We start from the raw sequence: 26,967 nt of genomic DNA on the forward strand, positions 1-26,967 counted from the left end.
GTTGGACCGCACGGTTCTCACCGGTTCGTGTGGTCCAACCCCGGTTTTAGGGGTTTACGGAATTAACAAAAAATCTGGTTCTTTATGCTTAAAAAATCGGTTTTCATCCCGGTTCCCGATTTTCACGGTCCAACCTCCCGGTCTGGTCCGGTTCTGAAAACCTTGTGACAGTATCTATTGCAAGCCTACCTCCAAAATCACTAATGTTATGTTTGGAAGTTTGGAGGGAGAGGAAAGTAGTGGGGAGGAGAGTAGAGATGAATGATTATCCTCCACCTTATTTGGATGTTTTTAAAGTTAAGTAAGGGGGAGGAGAATAATTAGCTTTTTTATAGTTTGTAATTTTATTAATATGACAAGGGTAAATTTGGTAATTCATTTAATCAAGTATTTATATACTCTACTTTCCCTCCAAATCTCTCCAATTTGGGAGAATTAAAAATGAGGGGTTAGAAGTAGTTCGAACCCCTCCAAACCCCTCGAACTCCCTCTTCCTCCTCCCTTAAAAAAATCCAAATAAGGTAATTTGGCATACTCTCCATTCTTCTACTCTACTCCCCTCTACTCCCCCTCCATCCAAACAAGCTATAACATACACACCAACTTCCCTTCCCTAGTTCCCCTCTAACCTCACCCTCCACCAAATCGTGTGAAATGAGAAAGTGCCAATGAGAAAGCCCATTTGTTATATCAAATCGAGGCTTTTAAGACAACATTAAAATAGCAGCAATTAAGTTAATTATTTGAAGCCTTGGAAGCCTCAAATATATGTGTATAAATGCCATATGAAAATTTGGTCCAAACAAGTACATATATATTTTTTTCAAAAAAGAAGAAGAAGAAGTTTTAGACACATACATTATGCATGATCCAACAAGCACCATGCAATTGAAAAGGTAGAAAATTGGAAACAAAGAAACAGTATCAAGTGCTTGAATAAAGCACTCGTTGCTACATTTTAAATAAAAAAGATAATTTATTTAAATTAAATTACTTTGTATTATACAACAATATATTTTCAATAATTTTTTATAATACCAAGTTTAATAATAATTTATGTTGTATTTACAAAATGAACGTTATGATGGATGTTCAAAATTCATTATGGATTTACAATATTTTTTTTAGAAGAATTCTTTTCACACACACAGATATATATATATATATATATATATGTATGAAAAATTAAGAGGTGTTCAAATTTTTTAGGTTAGATTAATGTTTTGTTTTAAAGTTGAATAATGTGACCCAAGAGTTTTATAGTTTAATTGGTTGGTATATCCTGAGATTTTTAATTGAGACATTCATTCTAGAAGAAAAAATATTTTATATCAAATAATATCATGTTACTTGTATCAAAATTCAATAACGAGAGATATATGTACAAAAATAATTACTCAATAACACATTTTTTTCATTTGTTAGTGGGTAATAATTTTTGCAACAAATATCTCATTTATTGAATTTGCTACTACTAACTTAATATCATTTGTTACCAAATAAGAAAATTCCTTATCGGTTATAATTATCAAATTATAAAAAAAATTAATTTGAATGATTTGACTTCATAATTAATTAATCCAATAATTAAATCAAATATAATGATTTATAAAAGTTAGAAATATTAAATAAAATTAGCAATATCATTTTACAAATTAAGGCATAAGTAACCATCTAGGCATTGTCTGGGACTTGTGGATTGTGACGAAAATGTTCAAAATTTAAAAAACCTTGCAACCAATTATGAACCTAAAAAAAAAAAAAAATATATATATATATATATATATTTGTGGGGGCCAGCGGTATACCCACGTGTCACGATCATAGTGGCATGAGAAAATATTCATGGAAGATCAAACACCGCAGAGCAGCTTATCCTAATTCCCACATTTTATCGCCGAAGTATAATCGCAAACTCATAAAGTTTGTTTTCGCGGGCGATTGTACTTCATACACACTCATAGCTTTGCCGAAATCAGGTTAGAGAAAGTAAACTCTCTCTCTCTCACAAAATTTGATTTTTCACTTGTTCTCCGTTTGGTTACCGAGAAAATAACATAGAAAACAACATTAGGGGTTTCTCCTGTTTTTTGACTCCAGAAAACAAACCCTAAGAATTTCACTCACTCAGTGGCTGTTACGAACTTCTGGCTTACTTTTTGGTAAGGATTTTCGCCAGCACACAACTGAAAAATATTAGAATTCTAATTTTCCCTCAGTTTCTCGGCAACCAAACAGCAGGTTTCAGTTAAACCACTAAAGAGGATTGTTTAAGAAATGTACCAGCCTTTATATGTTAGGTAGTTCAATGAATGTTGGAACTTGTGTCAGAAATTGCTTAGTTATGAACATATAGAGCCAATTTTTCGACATGTAGGGTTGGCTTAATTACGCTATTTTGTTTTTTAATATTCACGAAAACGAGACCTTGATTTGACTTGGAAAATAATAATTTTTTTTTTTTTTTTCATTGGTGGAGTTTTTTGGTTTAATTTTCACTTTTTGCACTATGTTTGGTTGCCTAGCACAGGAAAAGAAAAGAAAATGTTTTTTAACACCTCATATTATTATTGTTTTGGTTCTTGGAAAGTATAGTACTGTAGGTAACTGAATATCTGATAGGAAATAATTAATTTTTAAAAATTGTTATTTTAGTAGGATTTTATTTTTATTTTTTTCCATCTTGTATTATTCCATTGCTTTTGGTCATTTTATTATGCATGTAATTCTGATATGGTCAAAATCATTGGAATTTCAGGGCATTGCAAACATTACAATGTAAGGTTTGCTGCTATGAATTCATGGCATCCTATCAATCTTCGCTTGTCCACATTCATTCCTTCTGGAGCAGCTTTACATGCTTAGGGAGAAATTCGTTAAGGACGCCAAACATTGGAAATTATTTATGCAATCTAAAGAGATCACATGTGATTCTTCCTTCCTACAAGCTATTGAGAAAGGTATACTTAATTATATGTATCTATTATCTACTGATTATTACTTATTAGATTCTCTGAAATATAACAAGCTTTCTTCCTTAGGATTGGCAGTTTCAACAATGGATATGACATTACAAATATTAGGGAAATTTTCATTTTTAGAGCACAGACAAGTGATTTTAAATGTTGTGTTTGTCATTCATTCATCTTATTTTGGTACCCAATTCTTGTGTTTTCAGGGCTATTGTAATTTATCCAATAATGCAAAGTCGTCTTTAACTGGTGTTGCAAATGCAACTTCTCTTAACAATGTAATCATTCCTTCTGATATACTGCATCAAGATGCACAGCTTAATTTAGCCAAGTGTGAAGAAAGGGCACTGAATACTAATCCTTCAGATGGTAGAGTAATGCTCATTGATGGCACATCAATCATCTACCGGGCTTACTACAAGCTTTTAGGTATGTTATGTTATTTTCCTCTTGGCTTATATCAAATGATTTTTATAGAGGACAAAGTCTGAACCTTTTATTTATTTTTATTGGTAATTACACACATTCAGTGCGTCTTGAACCGATGACCTTAGTCTCCACCTTGCTCTTACAAGGGGAGGAGGTGTTATTTGAGCTAGATCTCATTGGCTTAGGACAAAGTTGGAACTTTTGTCTTGCTTCTTATGTTTTGGACTAGATTTAGTATACTTATGCGGGATGATGGGTTCTTATATTTAGTAATTTTATTTTACTGCATGAACTAGGATTATTTGAAACATGGTTACTTTGTGCTTAATGTGGACTGTTTGGAAGGAACGTAACCTGCGCATATTTGAAAATGTGGAGTGTATGGGGAGTCAGTTGCTAGCAGCTTTTTCTAACTCCTTATTTGATTGGTTTCATACATGGGGGCTTTATGAATTGTGATTCCATTGCGGTGTTTTTAGAGGTCTTTTTGTACATAATTTTTCTTTGTAAATCTTTAGGTTTTTCATGGTTATTGTTTTTGAAGTAGTCTTTTTTTTAATAAAATTATTCTTACCTATATAAAAATAAGGAACTTGGATTACTTCATCTAAAATATTGAAAAGAGTGCTTGAGTTTCAAGCTATGGGTTTATGGTTATGTAGCTAAGCTAATTTGTAGTATATGTTTTACGGTGCATATGAAATGGGGGTGTATTTTTTTTTTTTTGATAGGTAATAAGAATAATTAATCAAGATGAAAAAATGAAGAAAGCAAATACAAGGTGTTCATGAAGGTGAACACAAGAAAAAGCAACAAACAAGAAGGGAAAAAAAAAAGTTAAGGTGCAATACTAAGAGAAGAAAGAAACTCAATGATAGAAGAACAATTTGAGTAGCCCCAACACCTAGACCAATCAGATAGAGTCTTCTGGCATAGAGCTTGTAACTGAACCAGTGATTTCTCAATATCCTCAAAAGAGCGCTGATTTCTTTCCGTCCAAACAATTCACATCAAACAGCTAGAAACCAACTTCCAAGTGTTTGAATTAAATTTTCCCAACCCTCCAACAAAACACCAAGCTTTCCATAGAGCCTAGCATGACCCATTGGATCTCGAAAAACTAAAGCATATGCACCCACAGCGAGTGAGCTATAGGACAATGGAGGAGGAGATGATCCACAGATTCCTCATTACAATAGCACATACAACACCAATTCGCCAAAGAGTGCCCCCTAAGCGTAAGATTATCCAAGGTAAGGATTCGCCCATCAACCGCTATCCATAAAAAAAATGCCACCCTCTAAGGAATTTTAACTTTACAAACATCCTTTCAAGGAAAATTGGAGATAGATGCACCCTGAATCTTATTGTAATAGGACCGTAATAGGACCGAATATCAAACTTGCCATTCCCATTGAGGCGTCTATAGAAAATATCACACCCAAACAGAAAACCAAAGACCACAACTCCCAAGCTATGGATCATACTGTTCTTGAGTTGTTTGAGCCTTGGCAAGGAAAGTTTGCGCGACATCGTCATATTGATGTTTGGAAATTAGTGCCTCACTGCTTGATTTGGTGCATTTGGCGTGAAAGGAATGCTAGAAGCTTTGAGGGTTGCGAACACTTTTTGCTGGAGATTAAATCCTTTTTCTTACGCACTCTCTTTGAATGGAGTGTGGTCTTTTCTCATTTTTCTTGTTCTTCCTTTTCTATTTTTCTTGATCGTTGTTCTCTTGTTTTTTGATTTGTGCCCCCATAGTACATCCCCAATGTACTCGGTTTGGCAATTTTATTATTAATAATATTCTTACGTTATTTATCAAAAAAAAAAAAGAAAATATCACACCCAACACCCCTAGGAATCTGAGAGTGAATGAACACAAGGAAAGAGAAGGCAGCCTCTAATTCCCTTTCATGAAAATCCCTATAAAATCTCAAATTCCAAATTTTATCATTTCCACCCTCTTGATAGCATAGAACATCCGAAATGCAAGCTTCCTTGTCATTTGAACATGCGTACAATTGAGGATGGAGCATTTTAAGTGAGTTATCCCCAACTCACTTATCATGCCAAAAAAGAATACGAGAGCCATCACCCACCACTAGGGCCACTGTTTGGAGAAACTCTCCCATTCATCGTGAATACCACGCCATAGACCACACCCCTGGGCCCTTCTACATACTTTAGTATTCCACCCCCCTTAACCCTCCCCATATTTAGTTGCAACAACCCTCCGCTAGAGATGGGTGCCTTCTTGTCCAAACCTCCATAACCATTTCCCTAATAGGGATTGATTAAAATGCACTAACATCCTGATTCCCAAACCACCCATCTCTAATGGCAAACACACCTCCCAGGCCACCAAAGGATATTTGAAACGCTCCTCTGAAGATCCCGTAAAAAGTTTCTCTGAATATGCTCCAACCTATCAGCCTCAGCTACAAGGATGGTAAATAAGGATAGGTAGTATGTAGGAAGACTTGAAAGAGTACTCTTCAACAGAGTAAGTCCACCACCCTTTGATAAATAAAGACGCTTCCAACTTGAGAGTTTCTTCTCTATCCTCTCCAAAATAGGATTCCAAACAGATGTTTTATATGGAGTACCCAATTCCCAAGTATTTCATAGGTAGACTACTCACCCTACATCGAAAGATGGTAGCCAAAGCGCCTATATTTCCAACTTCCCAATTGAAACAATCTCACTCTTCTCCACATTTACTTTCAAACCAATAAACGCTTGAAAGCAAGTCAAAGCCAGCCTAATGGACAACAACTGATCTCTAGAAGCATAAAAAAAAAAAAAAGATGGTATCATCTGCAAACAGCAAGTGTGAAATGCGTACCCCGATAGAGTTAACTGGCCCCACATGAAAACCACGAAGAAGACCACAATTAGGTAATTGACTGCATTATGGTTCATAAATGATGATGTTGTTATCTGCCGTCAGGATAAAGTTATTAGAATATTTGGGGCTTTAAAGGGAACTATTCTGTTTGGACTGGTTGTCCAGTCACTATAATTGTCTCAAATATCATGTGAAATAGCCAATGGACCATTTGAAATTTACAGTAATAGCCATTAGTAATCTTTCACTTATTTTTATTTGGAGTTGCTTCCTAAATCCATTAATTAAAAAAAGGGGGGGAATTGCTCAGTGTTCCTAGCACTTATTTCATCAGAAAATAGAAAGGTTTGAGCTATTATTATTCCTTTACTTTGGTGGAAACTAAGTTATTTAGAAGTTGAATAAGTTTTTAACCTTTGATTGCATAGGCCAATTTTCTTCATAAGACAGTAGTGAAATTCATCTTGTTCCAATTTGGTAGAGCTGATGTCATGAAGTGTTGTCCCAGCCTGAAGCTGGACTAGTTTTTCCATTCATTTGTACAAAACGGATGAACTTCACCATTTTACTTGTCCTGTTTTCTGAAGTCTTAGAGATTTCCTTTTGGGTGAGGTCATGGGTTTAGGACCCATTGGGTGCGTGTATGTGTAACTTAGCAATTTAAAAAGAAAAAAGAAAAAAGGCTTCCTATGTAACAGCAACTTTTAGCTTCTGGGTGCAACTAATGTTAGCATAGTATAATGAAATTGTGTTTTCTTCCTTTTTATTTTTGACTATAATATAATTCTACTTACCATTTTTTTGTTTTCTTTTGATCGAGAGTAGCAAAATTGCACCATGGCCATCTATCACATGCTGATGGAAATGGAGATTGGGTCTTAACTATATTTTCAGCTTTATCTCTTGTAAGTAATGTTTATACTGGGTTTATAGATTTTCTTTCAGTTTGTTTCTTCTACTGTGCTTGAAATGACTTTATTAAAGCATTGACCTGGTGTAACTCCTTTTCTCTCAGATCCTTGTTAGAGTTATATTTTCTCTTAATATGATATTTATTGGCAAACTTATGTAATTTTGTTCTTTTCTCTTTCCTATTAGAAATTTGAGTATCCAATATGCGCTATGTTACCCTGAATATCTTCTTCTGAGCCTGAATATGTATGTGTTTATATATATACATACATATATATATATATATATATTTGATAAGTAATAAACTTTTATTGAAAATGAGGATTTATCTCATGTACACAGGGTGTATACATAAGGTATCCTAAAGAATTACAAATGAAATGAGAGAGAATTAGTTGAATCTACAAAAAGAAAAAGAAAAAAGAGAGTAGCTCTAGAACTTAAAGCAGAAGACTGCTTATATAATGATGTATTGAAACACGTTATCAATTGAATCGCCAAGTTTTCCTCATCATCAAAGTGCAATGACTCCTCTTCCTCTATGATGTCCTAGAATGGCTACATTCCAAACAAAAGAAGCGTTGCCAAACCAACTCTTCCAACTAAACAAAAGATCACCAACACTTCTTGGCAAGACCCACTGGACTCCTAGTACAAAAGAAAATATAAGTCTGCAGAGCATATGCAGTATCACAGTGCAAAAACAAATCTGTCCACAGACTCACCACCACGCCTACACATGCAACACCAATTTACGTCATCAATCCTCTCCATGCTTTGAGTCAATGACCTACCTCCACAATCCATTTGCCCAACAAGGCATGGTTGAAGATGCCCAATTTTCTTACCCCGAAGCCTCCATTTCTTATTGGAGAGCACATAAAATATTTTTTGAACCCAAGAAAATTCTCACGTACCTAATATCAAATAATATGCAAAACCAACATATTCTCAAAAATAATGAAGAAAATAGCAAAACAAAACTTAACTGACATAGCCTTCTCAAAAAGGCCAGTCGCAGTTGAAAAAGAAATGATGATCATTATTGTCTTATATCTAAAGTTCAGCTTACTCTTCCTTATCCTTGTCTCCTCCATCTCCACCAGCAGCCTTCTTAGCAGCTGCCTTTTGGTTCTTGTGCTTCACTCTCCCAGGGCGTCCACCACCGAAAGGACTATTCAATGAAAAATCAATGTGCTTATGTGAGTCCACCCTAACCATAAATGAGGGAATATTGACCACCTGTCTCCTGACCCTTATATGCTTCTGCCTGATAAGCACTCTAGCGTGGTGAATGGACTTGGCCATACCAGACTTGAACACCAGGGTCTGTAAACGTTGCTCCAGAAAGTTCTCGACAGTGAGTGCCAACACATAATTGAGCTTGTTCTGGCTCTCGTCTAGTAACCCATACCTGTTCATCCTCCTCAGAAGGGCTTCACCCTCAAAAATACGGCGTTGGTTCTTCTCATCTAGGGTCAAAAGCATTCTAGCATTGTTATGAATTTGACTCAGAGCATACTGTACTCTCCACAGCTCTCTCTTACACCTCAGCCCATACTCTCCCACCAGCTTCAACTCCGCATCCAGACGCTTCTTCTCGTAGGGATGTCTTGGCTTCTTAAAGGTTTTCCCATAGTTTCGGTAAAAGGCAACGTGGACCATGGTTTGAGTTAAGCCGTACTGTTAGTCCTCTGGTTAAACGATCTGAATACAGTGAGAGGTTGGAGACCACATAAAATTCCAATCCACAAGATGGAATTTAACTCATCATGCTGCCCTCTCTATAAGCAATTAGGCTGTAACCTTTTTATTCTATTAGTCACAAAAGAAGGTATGGTAAATGGAGATATGTAGATGTTGGGAGACTCGTTTTTTTTTTTTTTTCAAGTATTGTACCAAGTATGTTTAGTTGAAGGATCATGGAGCCCAGGAATTACAATGGCAGCATTTTCATTTGTCTTGTTGATGAACCCTATTATCTTTTCAATTTTTATTGAATAGTAGGTCTAAGACATTTCTCATTGTTCTTGTTCTTGCAGATAATTGATGTCTTGGAATTTATTCCTTCCCATGTGGCGGTATGATTTCTTTCTATTATGTGCGTGCGTGTTTGCATGCTCACAAGTTGATGCATGGTTGTATAAACATGTAGTTGTTTATCTCCCAAAGAGTTGCTTTATTAGAATGTTTGTTTTGTTAAAGGATTCCTGTTTTGCATATAGTGTTTTTTATTTTATTTTTTTTACCTATGAAAAATAAGATATCTTTTTATTGTTTTCACCTTCTGTCAGATTTTGCTTATATTATCTTAATGGGTTTTCCTTATTCTTTTGGACTTCCTTTTGATATCTTTTTTCTCTTTTAATTATAAAAGTTGGCTCATCATTTTTCTTTTCCTTTGCAGGTGGTATTTGACCATGATGGTGAGATATTCGGCTGCATTTTTCTTTTGGATTTATTCCCTTAAAAATATGCACATTCTTCTATTTTTTTGTTACCTTATGCTTATAATGTATTCTTCTATTCTCTATATTTTATAACTATGTTAGCTGTTATGCATGCCATGCAGGATCTCTTTCTGCATGAATTAAGCCTTTTAAACTTGCTAATTTTTGTTCTGGAGTTCATCTGCAATGTATAAATAATTTGATAGTGATGTGACTCCAGATGTTCTTGGGTTACCTCAATCTTTTCCATCCATCTTGACAAATTATATCTGCCCTTGGTTCTGGGTTTGGCATCAACCTTTGGGATGGTTGTGGTTAGACAGAGAAATGAAGCTACCCAACTGGTGTAGTGCCTTTAGGACTCTCAACAAGGGAGAAAAAAATTGGATAGCTTGTTATGTTCCATATTCTACCTTAGAGGAGTTTCTAGATTTATTCACTTTTAGTTGAAACTTTGTTGCCTCCTTTAGTACACTGCCTGTGTACCTGGGGAGCACTTTAGTTGCTTTTTTAGTAAAGCATTATTGCTTATAAAAAAAAAAAAATTCCATCTTCTGCGATTCTTCTAGTCATTGTTGCAAACATTTTTTCCAGTTGTCTCCTGTGATTTTACTTTTAAAATAAAAGTTTTCTCTGGTGATTTCTTCTTCTGTCTTAAGTACTGTGATGGGAAATGTGACTAGACTGGGGAATGCATTATAGAGTTCCTCCAAGTACGCAATCTTTACCAATATACTCTGAAATAAGAGTGGAAGCCACTCAACCATTAGGGATTTGGACACATATGTGGCAAGCTTTTGGGTGTGGGATGCTTATTTAATATTTGTATTCATCTCATTTCATATATACTGGGGTGCATAGTGTTGGGTTCATATAGAGTCTGATCCTAGGTGTATCAAAAAACAATCATGAACAACCTTGGACCATGTCTACCCAGAAGAGCTTCATATCCTCCTTGCTCTCTGTCTAAGATTGGACAGGTATCTTTTTCATAGGTTTCTCTTTTATCTAAGAAACCTTAGGTTGCATGCTAGCCTCAATTTTAGCTGAGACCATGTCAAGAGAAAAATTTGGGGTTATGTTTGTTACCATTTGGGATGAATTGAAATCAATTTTCACAAATTAAGACTCTAATCAAATGTGATTGTACTCGCTGGAGATCGAAAAGAAAATAAGATAATAATTATTAGCATCATGCCAGTGGGTTCTTGGGAATCACTCCAAAAAAGAAACCATCATGCTTTCTAGGTTTAAGAGAAACGATAAACTGATAGCAAACTCCAATAAATACTAATAGTAGTAATAATACTGTTCTTAAACTCAATTAGGCTTCCCGATGGCCTAAGAAACTAATTCTCGACTTAAATAGACTAATTTGGAAAATGCATTATTGCTAAAGAGAATACATATGAAAGACCAGAAACCTTTGCTAACTGGATCCACAAATAAATAAAAATTAGACTTGTAGCAAGCAAAAGTCGATTAAGCTTCTGTATAAGATGCACATTATGATCATCCCACTAGATCTTACTTAAGATTGATAAATATTTCCCTTCTTATTTCTCCTTTAAACTTTAGACGTGGAATTTTCTCCTAAAGATCATTTCCCAGATTTGTTCAGTTTAGCAGTGGATAGAGAAGCCTCAGTGCATCCAATTTGGGTATTGTATATGATCAAAATGCATGGAGTTGGGATCACGAATTTATTCACCCCTTCCATGATTGGGAACCATAGTTTGTGGCCAAGTTTTTTAGATTGTTGTATTCAAACTTTTTGGCTATTATGAGTTTTTGAAAGGGTATGAAGGAGAGTTCTTCCCTTTGGGGATTTATATGGGGTGCCAAGGTGCCTCACAATGTATATGGACTGCGGCACGGGGTGAAATCATCTTGACAATAGATAATCTTTGGAAAAGAAATTCATGATTATTGACTGGTGTTGTATGTGTAAGAATAGCGGAGAGTCAATCTAGCATCTTCTCCTCCATTGTTAAGTGGCAATAGATAAATGGTTGTTTGTGTTTCCATTAGATTGTGCTCTAGTTGCTGTAGTGTTGGCCAAATGGATAACCTTGCCATTTTGAGTTAAAGGTTTGGAAAGCAACTCGTATGTGTGTTTTGTGGACAATTTGGTGAGAGAGGAATAGAAGAATTTCTTATGGTGTTGAATACCCAAATCATATTATCAAACAACTTTTGCTTAGATCTTATTACGAGACTACGAGTGGATGGCTACTTTGGGTAGCATCACTTCATTGTGTTATTCTGATTTCATAGATCTTTTGAATCTGACTTTGAAATTCTTTAGGAGTGGTTCAAGTGCACATTTTGTACATTTGACAAGTCTCCTCTTTTGAATAAAATTATTTTTACTTATTAAAAAAAACTTTAGGTGGCTAATCTCTATCAACATGTCACCATCGTACTCCTTGATGTGAGGCTTGAGTGAATGATCATTTTGGTCAACTTTTATGTATGATTATCTCTTTCTCTCTCCCTGTCCCTGTTATGCGCATGTGTATGCATGTGTGTGTGCTTATTAATTCAATCTTAGTTCACATTGTTCTTGCAGAAACATATTGGTGTTCAAGCTTGTTCTCAGTTAAGGCACTTTCTTAAAATGACGAAGACTGAGTATACAATTAAACTTATTGGAAAAAATAGACGAGTATATGTTGAATCTCTTTATGCATATGGCTGACTTTGACTAATCTAATAAGGATCCATAGCTGACCAAAAAATTTGGGACTAAAGTTTGGTTGTTATTGTTGTATGTTTAACCTCTTGAATGGGGATGGAAGTGAACATTTATTGCCAAATTTGTATGTGCAAAGCTGAAAATAGTCTCATAGCTCTCGTTTTGGGATGTAAGATATTAGCTGTACTCTCATGTTAACATGTTGAAAGTAGGTAGTATCTCATGTTAACATGTAAGATATTAGTGCTAGTTAATTTCTAGGTAGTATCTTGTGTTAATATGTTGAATAGGATTTTTAGTCTTACAAACCTTTTACCCCAAACAGTGACTAATTTATATGGGTCTTCGGAAACTTTTGTTTGTGAAGATGTTCCTTCAATCAAAATTTTTGATAGAGCAAACCTTTTCTTTTCAGGATTTCCATTTGGTCATACTTGTAATTCATCCAAAGAAAGTGTTAGAGCAAAAGGTATGCATTTTTCTTTCTTTCTTTTTTTTTTTTTAAAATAAAATTTTCTTTTACATGATAGTGTTGATAATATAAGTTAATTTGTAAGAGACTAGGAGATCACAATCTCTCTTAGAAAAAAGAGAAAAAAGACCAGAATTACAGAGGTAGATGTGGGTGATTATGGGTGACCCTTACGCAAATGATTAAAGAATACAGTATTAAAATACAGGGTGAACTAAATTTTTGTACTTCAAACTCAGTGAAGCATTAGTTCTAGAACTTTTGATTTTGGAAATTTAATCTTAAGCTTGTGCATTTTAAAGTGAACCTTCTCTTGGCCCTATTTTGATTTTGACTAATGTTATGAGCATGTGACCAAGCATATAACTTATGTTTTCCTAATTACTTACTAGTGAAGCTGTATCTTGCCATGTGGGCTAATTCTACACAATAAATGAGAGATTTAATGTTCAGAGAGAGAGCTAATGGCAGTTCACCATGGAAAATAAGTCATGTTGAGTCAGGTGCTCACAATGTTAGTCAAAATTGAAAGAAAGCTAATGGAAGTTCCCCGTCGAAAATAAGTCATATGTTGAGTCGGGTGCTCACAATGTTAGTCAATATTGAAAGAGGTTTTTTATTTTTTTTTTTAATTTTTTATTTTATATATATAAGAAGTAATAATCTTATTAAAAAGAAATAACCATCAAGTACACGGGTGGTATACTAGATTTACATACAACTATGATTTAAAAGAACAATAATCAATTAGTTCCATCTAGTTTGAGAAAGAAAACTTCCCTGAGGCTGATAACCACCAGAACAAAGTCCTCAGAAACTGCGACTTTAGATCTAAAATTGACATCTCACACCCATCAAAATGTCTTGCATTTTGCTCCCTCCAAATACACCACATCAATCAATGAGGAATGGCCTTCCTAATCTCCCTATTGTGATGCTGCCCAAAATGGCCTTGCCAACTCGCCTGTAGATCAACAGCCCTCCCAGGCATCACCCACTAAACCCCAAATTTATAGTGCATAAACCTTTTCCCATAATTCCTTGGCAATAGGGCAGTGCAATAATAAACGATCCACTATTTCCCTATCTTCTTGACACACAACACCAACTCATAAGAATAATATGATGCTTACTCAAGTTTTCTACTGTTAGAATTTTCCCCATTGAAGCTGCCCAAAGGAAGAATGCTACTTTTGTTAGTGCTATTGGCTTCCAGATGCTTTTCCATGGGAACATTTCATCACCCTTACAAGCTAAAGCTCTATAATAAGTTCGAACCTCAAAACCCTTGTGAATAGACAACCTCCAACATAGCGGAGGTCTTTTTATTCCTTTTCTTGAACATATATGGTAATATATGGTGAAGAAGAGTAATTTGAGATGGTTTGGTCATGTGCAAAGGAAAGTGCTTGATGCATTGGTGAAATAGTTATTTGAGTCAAGTTATGGGGAACAAAAGGAGATATAGGAAGACCTAAAATAACTTCAGTAGAAATTGTAAAAAATAGCGCCTTAATTGAAGAGGTGATATAGAGAATGATTTTGTATAGGATAGAACAGCGGTGAAAAATACATGTGGCCGACCTAATCCATAGTTGACCCAAATTTTTGGGATTAAGGCTTTGTTGTTGTTTTGACATGGTATGTATATTGTGTGTCTATTTGCTTTCTTGAATTACTGGTGCATCCAATGACGAGAGGTTGTTTGCAACTAGTAATACTAGAATTGCAGGATGGTACAAATGACTCCCTAGTATAAAAATTATTAGCAAATGATTTTGAACCTGATATGCATGATAAACCTTGTTTATTACATTTTATTGAATTCCATGTGTGCATGTTGAAGGCATGGCCTCATGTCTTGCCACTTGTCATTTTCACTGAATGCATTTGATTTAGGTTATATATTTTTGAAATCATTATAGGCTGCCAATTCTCTTTAGTCTTCCTCTCATGAGACAACATTCTTTGAAGAATGTTTCTCTCAAAGTAGATTTTATGGATCTCTATCTCTCTCTCTTATTTACTTATTAGTAAGTCACATACGTACCGTTTAGATCTTGAACCCACGACCTCAGCCTCTATCCATTATTATGGGAGAAGAAAGTGCTAGTTTAGCTATAACTTGTTGGCTAGATTTTATGGATCTCTTATATTTCAAAACTCTTTCGGAGTCATTATTGCTTACCTAAATGAGGTTGAGTCTGAGTGTGTTTGTCCTTTTAGTACCCTTTTTTTTTTAATAATGATCTAATCATTAATTTAACTAAATTACCAAAATCAGCCATTTTCAGATCCAGCCAACTGGGCTTTTCACCTCTTGCCATAAGTTGTTTTACTTGTGTACATGCCACTTTTCTTTATCTTTACGTGGATTGTTACCTCGACTCTCCATGTTGACAAATGTCATAGACACTGGTAGGGGTTACAGCTACCATACCCCCAGATATGGAAAGGATGACAATAAAAAGATAGGTAAAAGGTGCCTTTTTTCCAATTTTGTTGTTGCCCAAGGGTTGGTGTGGGAACAACTAGCTGGAATGGTTAATATTTCTCATAATTTGTGAGAAAGGATGGTTGGCAATGATCTTGATAGGATGAAAATAATATGTATGGTATATCCTTTTATGCTTTAGCATTATTTAAAAATCTACAACATACAATTTTTTAATTTTATTTTAGTTAGCCTATAATCAGTTCTTTTGGCATCTTAAACATTTCTAAAGTTACAATATAAAGCGTCTCTAATTGGGAAAACGCTTGACAATCGACAATTTGAGAAAAAGGAAGATTTGGATATTGGATTGGTGTTATATGTGCAAGTGTAATGGTGAATCGGTTGACCATCTTTTTCTTCATTGTCCAGTTGCTAGGGATTTGTGGTCTATGGTTTTTGGTTTATTTGGAGTAAGTTGGGTTATGCCACAATCAGTTGTCGAGGCTTCTAGCTTCCTGGCTAGGCTGGTTTGGTCATCATCGAAATGGGAATATATGGAGAATCATTCCCCATTGCTTAATGTGGTGTCTTTGGAAGGAAAGAAATAGCAGATGTTTTGAAGATATTGAGAGATCCATACCCGACCTTAAGCTTGTTTTCTTTAAAACTTTATTGGATTGGCTGTCTGTTTTGCAAAACCAATCATTCTCTTCTCTTTTCATTTTCCTTGATTGCTGTAATTTTTATTTTTGATTGTTGACCCCTGTACACTCCCTGTGTACTAGGCTGTCCTTTTTTGATATCAATAAAGCTTATTACTTATCAAAAAAAAAAAAAAAAAAGATTCTTAGACAAGTGGCACATGCATGCCCCATTTCCATGTGGCTTGGCTTTCTAGTTAGTGCTATTGCTAATTTCCTTTGTGTTTGTGGTACCTAATAATTATGACTAGTGCTGATACTTGAAATCTGTGGGTGCTATTGTATAGAATTTTGAGACATATCCTGAACAATATAAGGAGTTAGTGATATTAAAGTCAATGTTCAAATTCCATTTTTCTGTTGAACCTAATGGGGCCCTGTGTCCCAACCACTTGGGGTTGGCTTTGGCTTCAAAAGACATTTTTCCCATACTGCTCTTTTGAGGGTCTTTTATGCAGGGCATTTCAAGCGGCTGCATCCTAATCTTCTAGAAACTAATTACTTAGTTAGATGATTGTTTAAGCATTGGCCAATAGGTTTTAGACATTCGTCAATAATCTAGAGGTTGCCAATGCCAAAAAACTGGGATAAGTACTAGAATGTAAGCACTTTGTAAATCAGTTTGTATATGTGAATGAAAATAAGCCTTGAGAGCTTTTATTTCAGAACTTTGTGTTCTTTGCAGAGGTGCCTAACCACCTATCAATGTGTTCTAAGCAACTCACTTTCCATCTAATTCTAAATCGTATCAGTCTATCACTTTCCCTGCATCAGTCTTATATTTTGTTAATTGATGGTATCTTAACAGCCTGACCCTTGTTTATCTGTTTGTATGTAGTTTTTTCTCTCCTTTCTCTTTCTTGCTCCTTCAGTTGACTTAATTATTTCTTAATGTAAGGATTTTTATTTTTACATTTGTATAATTATAGACATATCTTTTATCACATTGTATTGTCAAGGCAATACATCATGTAGGTTGCTACCCTTGGAAGTTAGAACTGACGTGCCTTATTTCATGTGCTTTATTATATTCACTTTTGTTTCTTCTTTGTTTGAAGGCCTGAATTTTCGTCACACTTTATATCCTGCATACAAGAGCAACCGCCCTCCTACACCTGACACTATTGTTCAGGGACTTCAGTACTTGAAAGCATCCATCAAGGCAATGTCAGTAAAGGTGATTGAGGTAATAGCTTTTTATTGCAAATTTATATGGCTACTAGACCCTAGTCAAATTTGGTTGTTGATCATGAGTATACTCAAAGGCAGGTACCAGGTGTAGAAGCTGATGATGTGATTGGAACATTGGCAGCACGGAGTGTTGATGCTGGGTACAAGGTGATGTTCTGAATCCATATTTGAGAAAAATGGAAAAATGTCCTTGAAACATAACCAATATTCTTCCAGTAGGGATTGTTTTGTCTCCATGGTTGTCACATGTTAGTTCAGACTGTTTTGGAAGCAAAAAATACAGCTCTGTGAATAAAAGGCTCCTCTTGCTGTAAGGATGACCATTGGTTAACTTTTAAGAACTCTAAAGCGGTGTTGATGACTGAAACAAATGGCTCGTGACATATGAGCAATGTTTACAATCAATAATCGTGGCTGTGCAATAATGGTTTTTTTGTCTGTAATTTATACACGCATTCAACGGGCCATGATCCAACAATCTCAAACTGCTCATTTTTTTGGGAGAGGAAGTTTCATTGAGCCAAAGCTCATTAAGCAGTTTTCAATAATTTATTGACAAAAAAAATGAGTGAAATTACTTTTCAAAAAAATGAGGGAAAATAGACATGTTGAAGAGGCTTGAATAGCTATGTCATTGTTAAGTAGCCAGTTATGAGTGTCTGCTTTTCAATAGTTCTAGCTAAATGCATTATTATGTTCAATTAGGGTCATTTTTAGTTTTAGTTAATGGTCAATTGATATTATAGTGTAACATAAGTGCAGGTCTACCCATAGCATTCAGCATTAAAATTTTTCTCAATTTTAGGATAACTTGAAATTTGAAAGCCAATGAGCTTTAGCTCAAATTGCACTAACTCCTCTCACAAGAGTGGGCGGATGGAGGGTGAGATCGCGGGTTCAAAACCTACTTGGTGCATGTGTAACATCCCAACAAAAAAAGTGATAGTCAGTTCCGTGGATGAATTTTCCATGCAAAATATGTACTCTTGTTTTATTCCTTATTCATACAGGTCAATGACTAGCATTCAGCATATAAATTCTTTCTTTATTTATTATACCTTGAAATTTGAAATTCAGTTCTTTGAATGAGTTTTCCACATGGTTTTAAAAACCGAACTGGAAGCCGAACCGTTTTTTTTCAAAATGTCCGGTTCAACCCGGTTTTTGACCGGTTGTCACCGGTTTTAGGGGTTCTTACCGGACTAGACTGGCTCCCAGTTCTCCGTTGAACCGGCAGACCGGCTGGTCCGGTCCGGTTTTTAAAACATAGGTTTTCCATGCAAAATTGAGATATATATATGTATATATATATATTTTTTCCCCGGTTGGTTTTAGGTATCTTCCAATTAGTGTTTTGGCGATTTGTTAGATTTGAGCTTAAGTTTATTTGTGGACTTTAAGACTTTGTTTGCTGTCTAACCCCTCTGATAATGATAATGATAATGGTGATAGAGGAAAGAAACTCTACATGAGTTCTTGGACTGCATTTTATCCTAGAAGGCCAGCTATGCTTTATTGTATGGGATGTTAGGTAATTAAGAGATAACATATCTATCAAATGACTAGTTGAGATAAGTATATTAAGATGGAAACACAATAAAAATAGATTAAGGGAGGAAGATTTCTAGTGAAAGGTGCAGGTAACATCAATTGTGGTTGAGATGATGATGGGAGTTGCTTAAGCTGGTCTAGTCACGTGCAATGAAGACCTACCAGTTCATGGGTGAAGAAAAAAATGATTTGTTTCAAGTTGGAGTGAAAAATTTTAATGGGAAGCCAAAAATGACACAGCAAAATAGTGAGAAAGGATATGATCATTAAGAGATATGATTGAGAAGATTACGTTAGGTAGGGTTAAAAAGTGGATCAATGGAGAATTGGGATATTGGACCATGAGACGAGGGTTATTTATTTATATAATATAGAAATTACATATTTATAGAAATTTCTTTTGTTAGAAAAGAAATTTACTATTGGTCCTTTTAAGTTTCAAAACTTTCAATACATTGAGTCCTGTGGTTGAATGGTATTGCTCAATTCTTCTTGATAGGTATAAAAAGAGTTTTGAGACTTACAATTAACCCTCTAGACATTCAAATTGACGTCCAATTGGCCTCCCATCAGGTTCTGATAACTACAAACAATTCATCACCCCTAAAAAATGTCAATTTGTATTAGAACTTAGAAAAAAAAAAAATTCAAACTTAGTCCCTGAGGGACCAAAATGACAGTAAGCCCAATGTCAGAGGGACTAAAATGCATTTTGGCCTTTTTTTCCTATGTTTTTGACATTTTTCTTTTTGTGGAGCCATGTGTTGTGTAAGTTATTATTTTGATTACAGTGGTGAGAATTTAAATTAGAATGACATTTTGACCATGCAACATTGCATTCTATTAGTCAAAAGTGTTCTTGCAAAGGTGAGGAATATACTTTAATCAGAAGGTTATGGTGGGCAATGTAGTATTTTGAAGTAATAAACAACAAATGGTACAAGTTAGAAGAAATATATGTAAATTTTGTTAGTCACTCTTGATTGTGATGTCTTTTTGACAGGTACGAGTTGTTTCCCCAGACAAGGACTTTTTTCAGATCCTAAGTCCTTCATTACGACTTCTACGGATTGCTCCACGTGGCTTTGAGTAAGTGTCACATTTTTATTTCAACCTTTTTGTAGTGCCATCCTCAATAAATATTTTTTAATTAGTGATAAAATTTTATTAAAAGTGAGGAACCACCTCATGTACACAGAAGCTTCCCTCTGTTATTCTTAGTATAATATCTTTAGGAATCTTCCCATTTTGGTTGGTAAATGTTTGTACTTGTCCTTTTTTTTTTTTTTTTTTTTTTTTTTTTTTTTTTTAATTTATTGTTTTATTCTAAATCTTTTTTAGTGTTGTCTGCTGCCTAACACAACAGTATTCTTTTACTTATATTCTTTGATTCATATAGTTTTGGGCTTATCGTTTGCTTTCTCAGGATGGTTTCATTTGGAATTGAAGATTTTGCTGAAAAATATGGAACCTTGAATCCTTCTCAATTTGTTGATGTGATTTCACTTGTTGGTGATAAGTCCGATAACATTCCAGGTCATTGTTTTAATTCTCTTTGTAAAATTAATTTCAGAATCCTCTGATCTGAAACATTTTAGTAGTTTCTTTTTATAATTTTTACGTGCCTAGTTGTCGGAAAGAAACATATCTATTATCACATATCAATGCCTATTGGATGCGGCTGGGATGTGTTAGATGCTGATGCAGCCATGGTAGATTGATGCAAAACTTGAGGAAAAATTTTTCTTTTAGAGGGGGAATCCTGATGTTGGGCATTTTAACATGGCAATTGCACAGGGAAATGTTAACATGGCCGAGTATGCTACATAGCTATGATAATGATATGGCTGAGTATGTCATATGGAAATGGAAATGACATGGTTGAGTATTCCACTTGCCAGAATGCATGAAGACCTAGCCAAAACATGTGGCTATAGTTTCTTATGCTTTTAAAACATGTGATTAATTTTTTTTACACATATGCTGGCTATTGTTTGTTGAGGAGTTGTTAACATGAGGTCAGCATGACCAAGTCCTTAGTGTATAAATAGCCAAGGATTGGCCATTGTAATTAAAATTTGTCTTTGAACAAAATTTCCTTCTATAAAAATATTCTGTGAAGGACTGTTATCCGTAATCTGGATAGTGGTTCTTCGGAATATCAATCATAAGTCTGGACTGTGATTTGCAACTTTTTTCATTGAATTTTTACAATTCTTGTGAAAGAAGCCATTTTTGTAACTTCTATAAAATATTTTCGATATTTAAATTAGAGTGAATTATTGGTGCCTCATACATCTATATTTTATAAATGCAGGAGTTGGTGGAATTGGAAATGTTCATGGAGTGCAACTGATCACTAAATATGGTACGTTAATATCTCATTCTCATATTCTCTTTAGAAAATGCGAAACCAGAGTATATTCTGCATATCCTTATGCAGTGAAAAATAGGTGTAATATTATGTTTTGACATTTGTAAAAGTTGGTGCAGTCCTAGCGTATTTGCAAACTATTTTATTTGTTTATTTCTCTTTTATATGTAGCTTTTTATATTTATTTTTTAAAGCCTTGTTGGCCCAATTAATAATAGTCTATCTGACAAGATGAATCAGGGTGATCTAATGTGCCAGTGCCAGCATGTTTCTTCTTCATCACTTACTCTAAAGCAAAGCAATATAAATTCTTAGTGAATATGTAAACATTTCTATAATTTCAAAATTTACATTTGAAAGATGACATCAATTTGGGATAATGTCATGGCAAGAACTACTGAGAAGTTAGATAATTGGAAGGGAGAAACTATTAGGGCCACTCAAGGCAAAGAAGCTATTATCTACCTTTTGACTTTGAAACTTGTTTATTTAAAAAAAAAAAAAAAAAATGTCCTGTTTGGCATGCTTTGACTTAAGCCAATTGTTTACCATCATTGCCTACTATGCCTCTGCCTGTTTGGTGCACACATCATCTCCTGACCTTCTGTCCCTTTTTCTTCCCCCCCTCCACCCAAAAAAAAAAAAGCAAAAAAACTTTGTATTGTTTAAGTGGCCATTGATAACTACTCTGTTTAACACTGAGTGGGTTTTGACTTTTGAATGCATGACCTCAAATTTACCTATTCTTGCGGAAGAAGGAAGTGGCATTGAGCAAGAACTCATTGGCCAACTGTTTTACAAGTTTTTTATACCCATCACTTTTCTTTAACCTTTCTAACTTCCAATCGTAAGTTTTTTTTTATCTAATTATTTTGTCATTTCACTATCTCAAATTAAAATCTTCATATAATTTAAAATTTTGATGTCTCTCAAGCTTCTTCTATTTAAATCATACTGGTACCAAACCAAAAAAAAAAAAAAGAAAGAATAAATACAGGAGCAGATGTGGTATTCTCCCAAAATGCCAAAAAATTGTTTCAGTAAATTTATAAGAAATTCAGAAACTATCAGTTGGTTTGCTTTATATTGTCAAAAAATATTCAAAATAAAAATAAAATGCATGATGGTGTATGTCAATGCTCAGAAACTTTTCCTTCCAATAAATTGTTTAAATACCAATGTCATCGACCTTTCTTACATTTTGTTAAATGTTATTTAATTTTCAATGGTAAATGATTGGCTATTGATTCCAAGCAACCCAACAATTTTGGGAGTCATCCTCTAAAATTATATTCAACTGTCCAATTACTCATTAAGCATAATAGTCCAAGATCTGTTGTCTTTCATGATGTTCTAATTTGTTCATTTTCAATTACTTTCTTTCTGGTGCTTGAACTTTCTTAATTGCTGATTGGTAAGATATCCTCACTTCTTTGGGCAGGCACATTAGAGAATTTGTTGCAATGTGTGGATGAAGTTGAAGAGGAGCGTATAAGAAAGGTAGAACTATTCAGGGAATGACTATCGCATGAGTGATCTGGGCATAAATATATATTGATCTTTACCATGGTTCGTGTATTAAAATCAACATTGATCTCTTAAAAATTCATAACCAGGGCATCCAGAAAATTGGAAAACATTATCTTATTTGAATTTTCTATGCACTGTGAACTAGATCAAGTATGTTATAGTACATTGGGCAAGTTCTAGAACCCATTTTGTATGTATTCAAAATTTACAAAGAAGATAGGTATCCACTTTTAATTTTGTTGTTTTGGTTCTATTAGTGGGAGCTTGATTCCAAAAAAAGAATAGTGTTTGCTAAACCAAATAGAGAAGTTGATGATAGGTGAAGGATAGTAAAAGAAAAAAATTCCTCCAAAGATCTGTGAATGTGTTTGTTAAATTATTGATTTTCCCAAAAGTTTAAACTATTAGGAAATGGTGAATTTAATCATTTAACCATTATTCTAACACTCCCCCTCACGTTTGAGTCTTAACTTCCCCTTAATAAGTGGGGCCCAACATGTGGGATTTTTAACATTTTAATTGGGAGGTAGAGCAAAGACAGAGATCAAATTCAGGATCTCCTATTATGATACAATGTTAAATTATCAATTCTCCTAAATTCTTAAGCTGTTAGGACATGTGAATTTAATCACTTAACCATAATTCTAACAATATTGTTTCAGTTCATAATAGAAAATGTGATTAGTGAGAAGAAATTTTCAGATAAACATAAAACAATGCTGCAAAGAGTTTGGTACTTTTATTCCTGTCCATCTAGGTAAAAAAAAAAAAAATACAAAAACTGTTTTAGTGAGCGTCTTGACTATAAGTCTTTGTTAGGAAGTCTTTGTTAGGAAAAGCAATAGTAATTTTATTTATAAGGTTCTTGGAATGAATACATACCTTGATTTCCTTTCTAGTTGAATATGACCCATATATAATAATAAAAGCAAATGTTCTGGCTATATAAATGTTCTCTTGTTCATTCATACATACGTACATGCATTTTCCTTTGAACTGTATTCTGCACCTTGTATTCTTGCGTAATTACAGTCTCTGGTTAATTAGCACTTTTATTCCCATAATCCCATACATGTTTTTACCCTTGTAGGCCTTGATTGCAAATGCTGATCAGGCTGTCTTGAGCAAGAACTTGGTAATTTTTCTAACCTTTTGATATTGTTTGCACTGGTAACTTTTCTTTATATATATATATATATATATATATATATTTTGCATGGGAGCTCATTCTTGTGATTTTATCTGTACCAAAAATGATGATTTTTGAGAGCATAAGGAACTCAATATCTTAATTATCAAATTTAAAAAATGACACCTTTCCAACCCTCAACATAAAGAAACAAGAAACTTTTCAACTGGTATGGAAACAAATGAGCCTGGTTGTATTTGCTTTCGTTAGTGTTAAAGTTTGATTAATAATATTCTTATTACCTATCAAAAAAAACAAATGAGCCTGGCACATGGAGTCCTAGAAGGAACAAACAAACCAAGTCTGATACAATGCTTAAGCATCCAAACCAAAAAGCTTAAATTATTAGGCTGACAGGCCTAATTTATTCAGTGGATTGGTATATGTTGTGCTCTCCATTGCTTAACGGAGGGTTGGGGTGAGAAAGTTATCAAGATTCGATCAAGCTTTCTTGGCAAATGGTTATGGCGGTATGGGGATGAAGAAAATCATTTATGAAAACATGTTATTGGGGTGAAATATTGGGAAGCTTATGGACATTGGACGTTTGATTTAGTAAGGAGACCCTGAGACCTCGTGGATGTTGTTTGTGGTGAAGTACTAAGGCAGGTTGGACTACTGGGTCTGATTAGAGATGGTAGAAGTGTGCGATTTTGGCATTACGTGTGATGTGGAAACACAATGTTCTTAATAGCTACAGATAAAAAAATGTGTATATTCTTTTTATGGATTGATCTGAAAATGGGAGATCTTGTTTATGGAATCCTACTTTTATCCATGCATTTCAAGATTGGGAGTTAGGAAGTAGTGTTCTCCCTTTTCAGCCTAGAATATGCCGAGGGGCTGTGGGAATGGTAGATTACATTGGAAACTAAAATGTGCATGTAAATTTGATGTGGTCTTATTAAGAAGTTACAATGATATACAGTTTTCTTGGAGTTAGAAAGGTTGTTTTCTTAGTTTGAACAGCAGCTTTGGTGAAAATCTTAACAGTAGATAATCTGATTAAAAAAAAATGTTTTCCTGGTGGATGGGTGTTGCATGTGTAAGGGAAGTGGAGATGGTTGATTTTTTTTTTACAAATATAACCATATTTAGTTATTTAAGTTTCCCATGAAATTAATTAAAATGAACATCAATCAAAATATAACCAAACTCTTGCCATAAAAGAAAAACGAAAAAGAAATTAGTTGCGCACCATGGGCTTTAGGGTCAAATGCAATTGTTCTGCCCCCAATTTGTTGTCCATTTTATCTCTATACATGAATACTAACTGCCCCACACCCACCACCCACCCCCCCTCCCCCCCCCCCCCCCCCCCCCCCCAAAAAAAAAAAAAACTATTTTTAAGTCCCAGGTCCAGGAAGGTGAAGTCTGTACTTTCTAGTGCTTTAACAATCAATAGCGTGTCACAGCCTGTATGCGTTAGCTGGTCCTTTTCATTTTCATCCATTTTGCATTGCATATCTTTTTTTCTTTTTTCATAAGTCATTTTGCATTGCATATCTTGTAGGAAATGGTTAGAATAGAAGACTGTAAAAACTAGATTGGGTCTAATATATGTTCCAAACATTTGAGAAAATTTGAGTGATTCAGCCCTACTTTTCTAACAGGAAGTAACTAATCATCTTCATTTTAATTGACAAGCAATAATGTGCTTGAATATGTATTCAGTGGAATATGTTTTGACATGTGAAAGCTTTATGTTATGGCAGGCTCTGCTACGTTCTGATCTCCCATTCTATATGGTACCATTTGCTACTGGAGATCTCGCATTTAAGAAACCAGAGGTGTGTGTGGTTACCGTTAGACTAATCTTTCTTTATTCAAGGCTATTATTTCCAGAGTATTTGTCTTTTTTTTTTTTTTTTGGGGAAAAGTAAGTTTTGGCCCCGAGGGGAATCTCCCCTTCCCCCTTCCCTTGGCCCAAAACTTACTGGAAAAAAGTCTTAAAGTCAAACTATTGACTTGGCTATTTAAAATTGGATCCAAGAATAAGTGCTTGAGTCATGCATTACACAGGACCATGATTAGTTTTAGTTTCTTAGTGGTATATTTGCTTCAGTTGTCATGAAGCATTGGCCTTTAAAAGCTAGTCTTCTTGAATGGTTGAGTTCCTGTATTTTCATGTATGATTGTTATGAAATGAATTCTTGAGAAAATAATAAAGTCAGCAACATTGGGGTTCAGGGATTTCCATTTATGTAACTCTTGTTACCATGTTGTGTTAATGTCTTTTCAAATTTACTCCTTTGGATGAATTCATTGATCTGTTTGGATATACTGTGTGAATTATTATCCCCACACTCTAATTAGGGATGGAACTACAGGGGGGCCAAGGCCCCCCCTGGTTTTTTTTAAATTTTTTTGTTTAATTTATTTATATTTTTTCTCTTGAATGTTTAGAGATGGAGAACAAACATATATGTAATTCTGTAACTACAGGGCTTATTTCTTCATTTTCATTTCCTATTAAGTGGGTTCATTGTGATCTTCGACACACCTTTCTTGGTGGCACCTTGCCCTCTTTAGACATTTTGATATGTACCATACTACTAGTGCAATCATAGTTCTATGTTTAATATATTTATATTTTATTCTCTTGAATGTTTCTCCAAAAAAAAAAAAAAAAAGAGATGGAGCACAAACATACATGTAATGCTGTTACAACTGGGCTTATTTCTTTGTTTTCTTTTCCTATTAAGTGGGTTTATTCTTGTTGAAAATGCATTATGGTGTGGTGAATCAAAAGAATGAATATATTTATATTCTAATTGCATTTACCCATTAAAATACATTTTAACACATCTACCTTGCACATGGATACTTTTGCATATTGATGAAGCCTTTAATGATAGTACTTCATATGCTTCTTTAGTAACTAATTGAAAATGGGTACAGGATAATGGGGAGAAATTCACGAGTCTCTTAAATGCCATCGGTGCTTATGCAGAAGGATTTTCAGCTGATCCTATCATTAGAAGGGCGTTTTACTTGTGGAAGAAGCTTGAAACTCAACGTTAAGTTGGTTCTGCAATTGGGCATCACAGACCTGTTGGCACTGGATTTTCCAGCAAATGAGGCATGACAAACTTCTTTGTACAGTTAACTTGGCGAGACTGGCTGATTTTAAAATTGAAAAATATAGGAAGATGGTCCAAATCTGCTGGTTCTTAATTTTGTCATCGTCTTATTTTGGAGGCCTCAAAT

At 34.6% G+C, this 26,967-nt stretch overlaps 2 protein-coding genes across 6 annotated transcripts; one reads left to right on the plus strand and one right to left on the minus strand.

Moving 5' to 3' along the window:
• The first annotated feature begins 1,868 nt into the window (after positions 1-1,868).
• Positions 1,869-26,892, plus strand: LOC115972896 (DNA polymerase I-like). Of its 5 annotated transcripts, none has more exons than XM_031093118.1 (17): positions 1,875-1,979; positions 2,075-2,162; positions 2,759-2,960; positions 3,179-3,401; positions 7,078-7,157; positions 9,207-9,245; positions 9,572-9,590; positions 12,728-12,781; positions 16,981-17,108; positions 17,192-17,260; positions 19,668-19,753; positions 20,091-20,200; positions 20,982-21,032; positions 22,480-22,538; positions 23,659-23,703; positions 25,473-25,547; positions 26,659-26,892. In XM_031093118.1, the coding sequence occupies exons 3-17, from the start codon at positions 2,802-2,804 to the stop codon at positions 26,779-26,781; spliced, it is 1,320 nt and encodes a 439-aa protein (XP_030948978.1). In that variant the 5' UTR covers positions 1,875-1,979; positions 2,075-2,162; positions 2,759-2,801; the 3' UTR covers positions 26,782-26,892. The 5 variants fall into 5 exon arrangements, with proteins under 5 accessions (XP_030948979.1, XP_030948982.1, XP_030948978.1 ...); XM_031093123.1 differs by having other exon boundaries at positions 1,915-1,989; positions 2,101-2,162; XM_031093119.1 differs by lacking the exon at positions 2,075-2,162 and having other exon boundaries at positions 1,869-1,979.
• LOC115972897 (40S ribosomal protein S9-2-like) lies at positions 8,233-8,917 on the minus strand. The gene has a single exon (XM_031093124.1). The coding sequence runs from the start codon at positions 8,827-8,829 to the stop codon at positions 8,233-8,235; it is 597 nt and encodes a 198-aa protein (XP_030948984.1). The 5' UTR covers positions 8,830-8,917.
• Positions 26,893-26,967: the final 75 nt, after the last annotated feature.

The sequence above is a fragment of the Quercus lobata genome, unplaced genomic scaffold (genome assembly GCF_001633185.2).
Source record: "Quercus lobata isolate SW786 unplaced genomic scaffold, ValleyOak3.0 Primary Assembly Scq3eQI_1902, whole genome shotgun sequence".
NCBI lineage: Eukaryota > Viridiplantae > Streptophyta > Magnoliopsida > Fagales > Fagaceae > Quercus > Quercus lobata.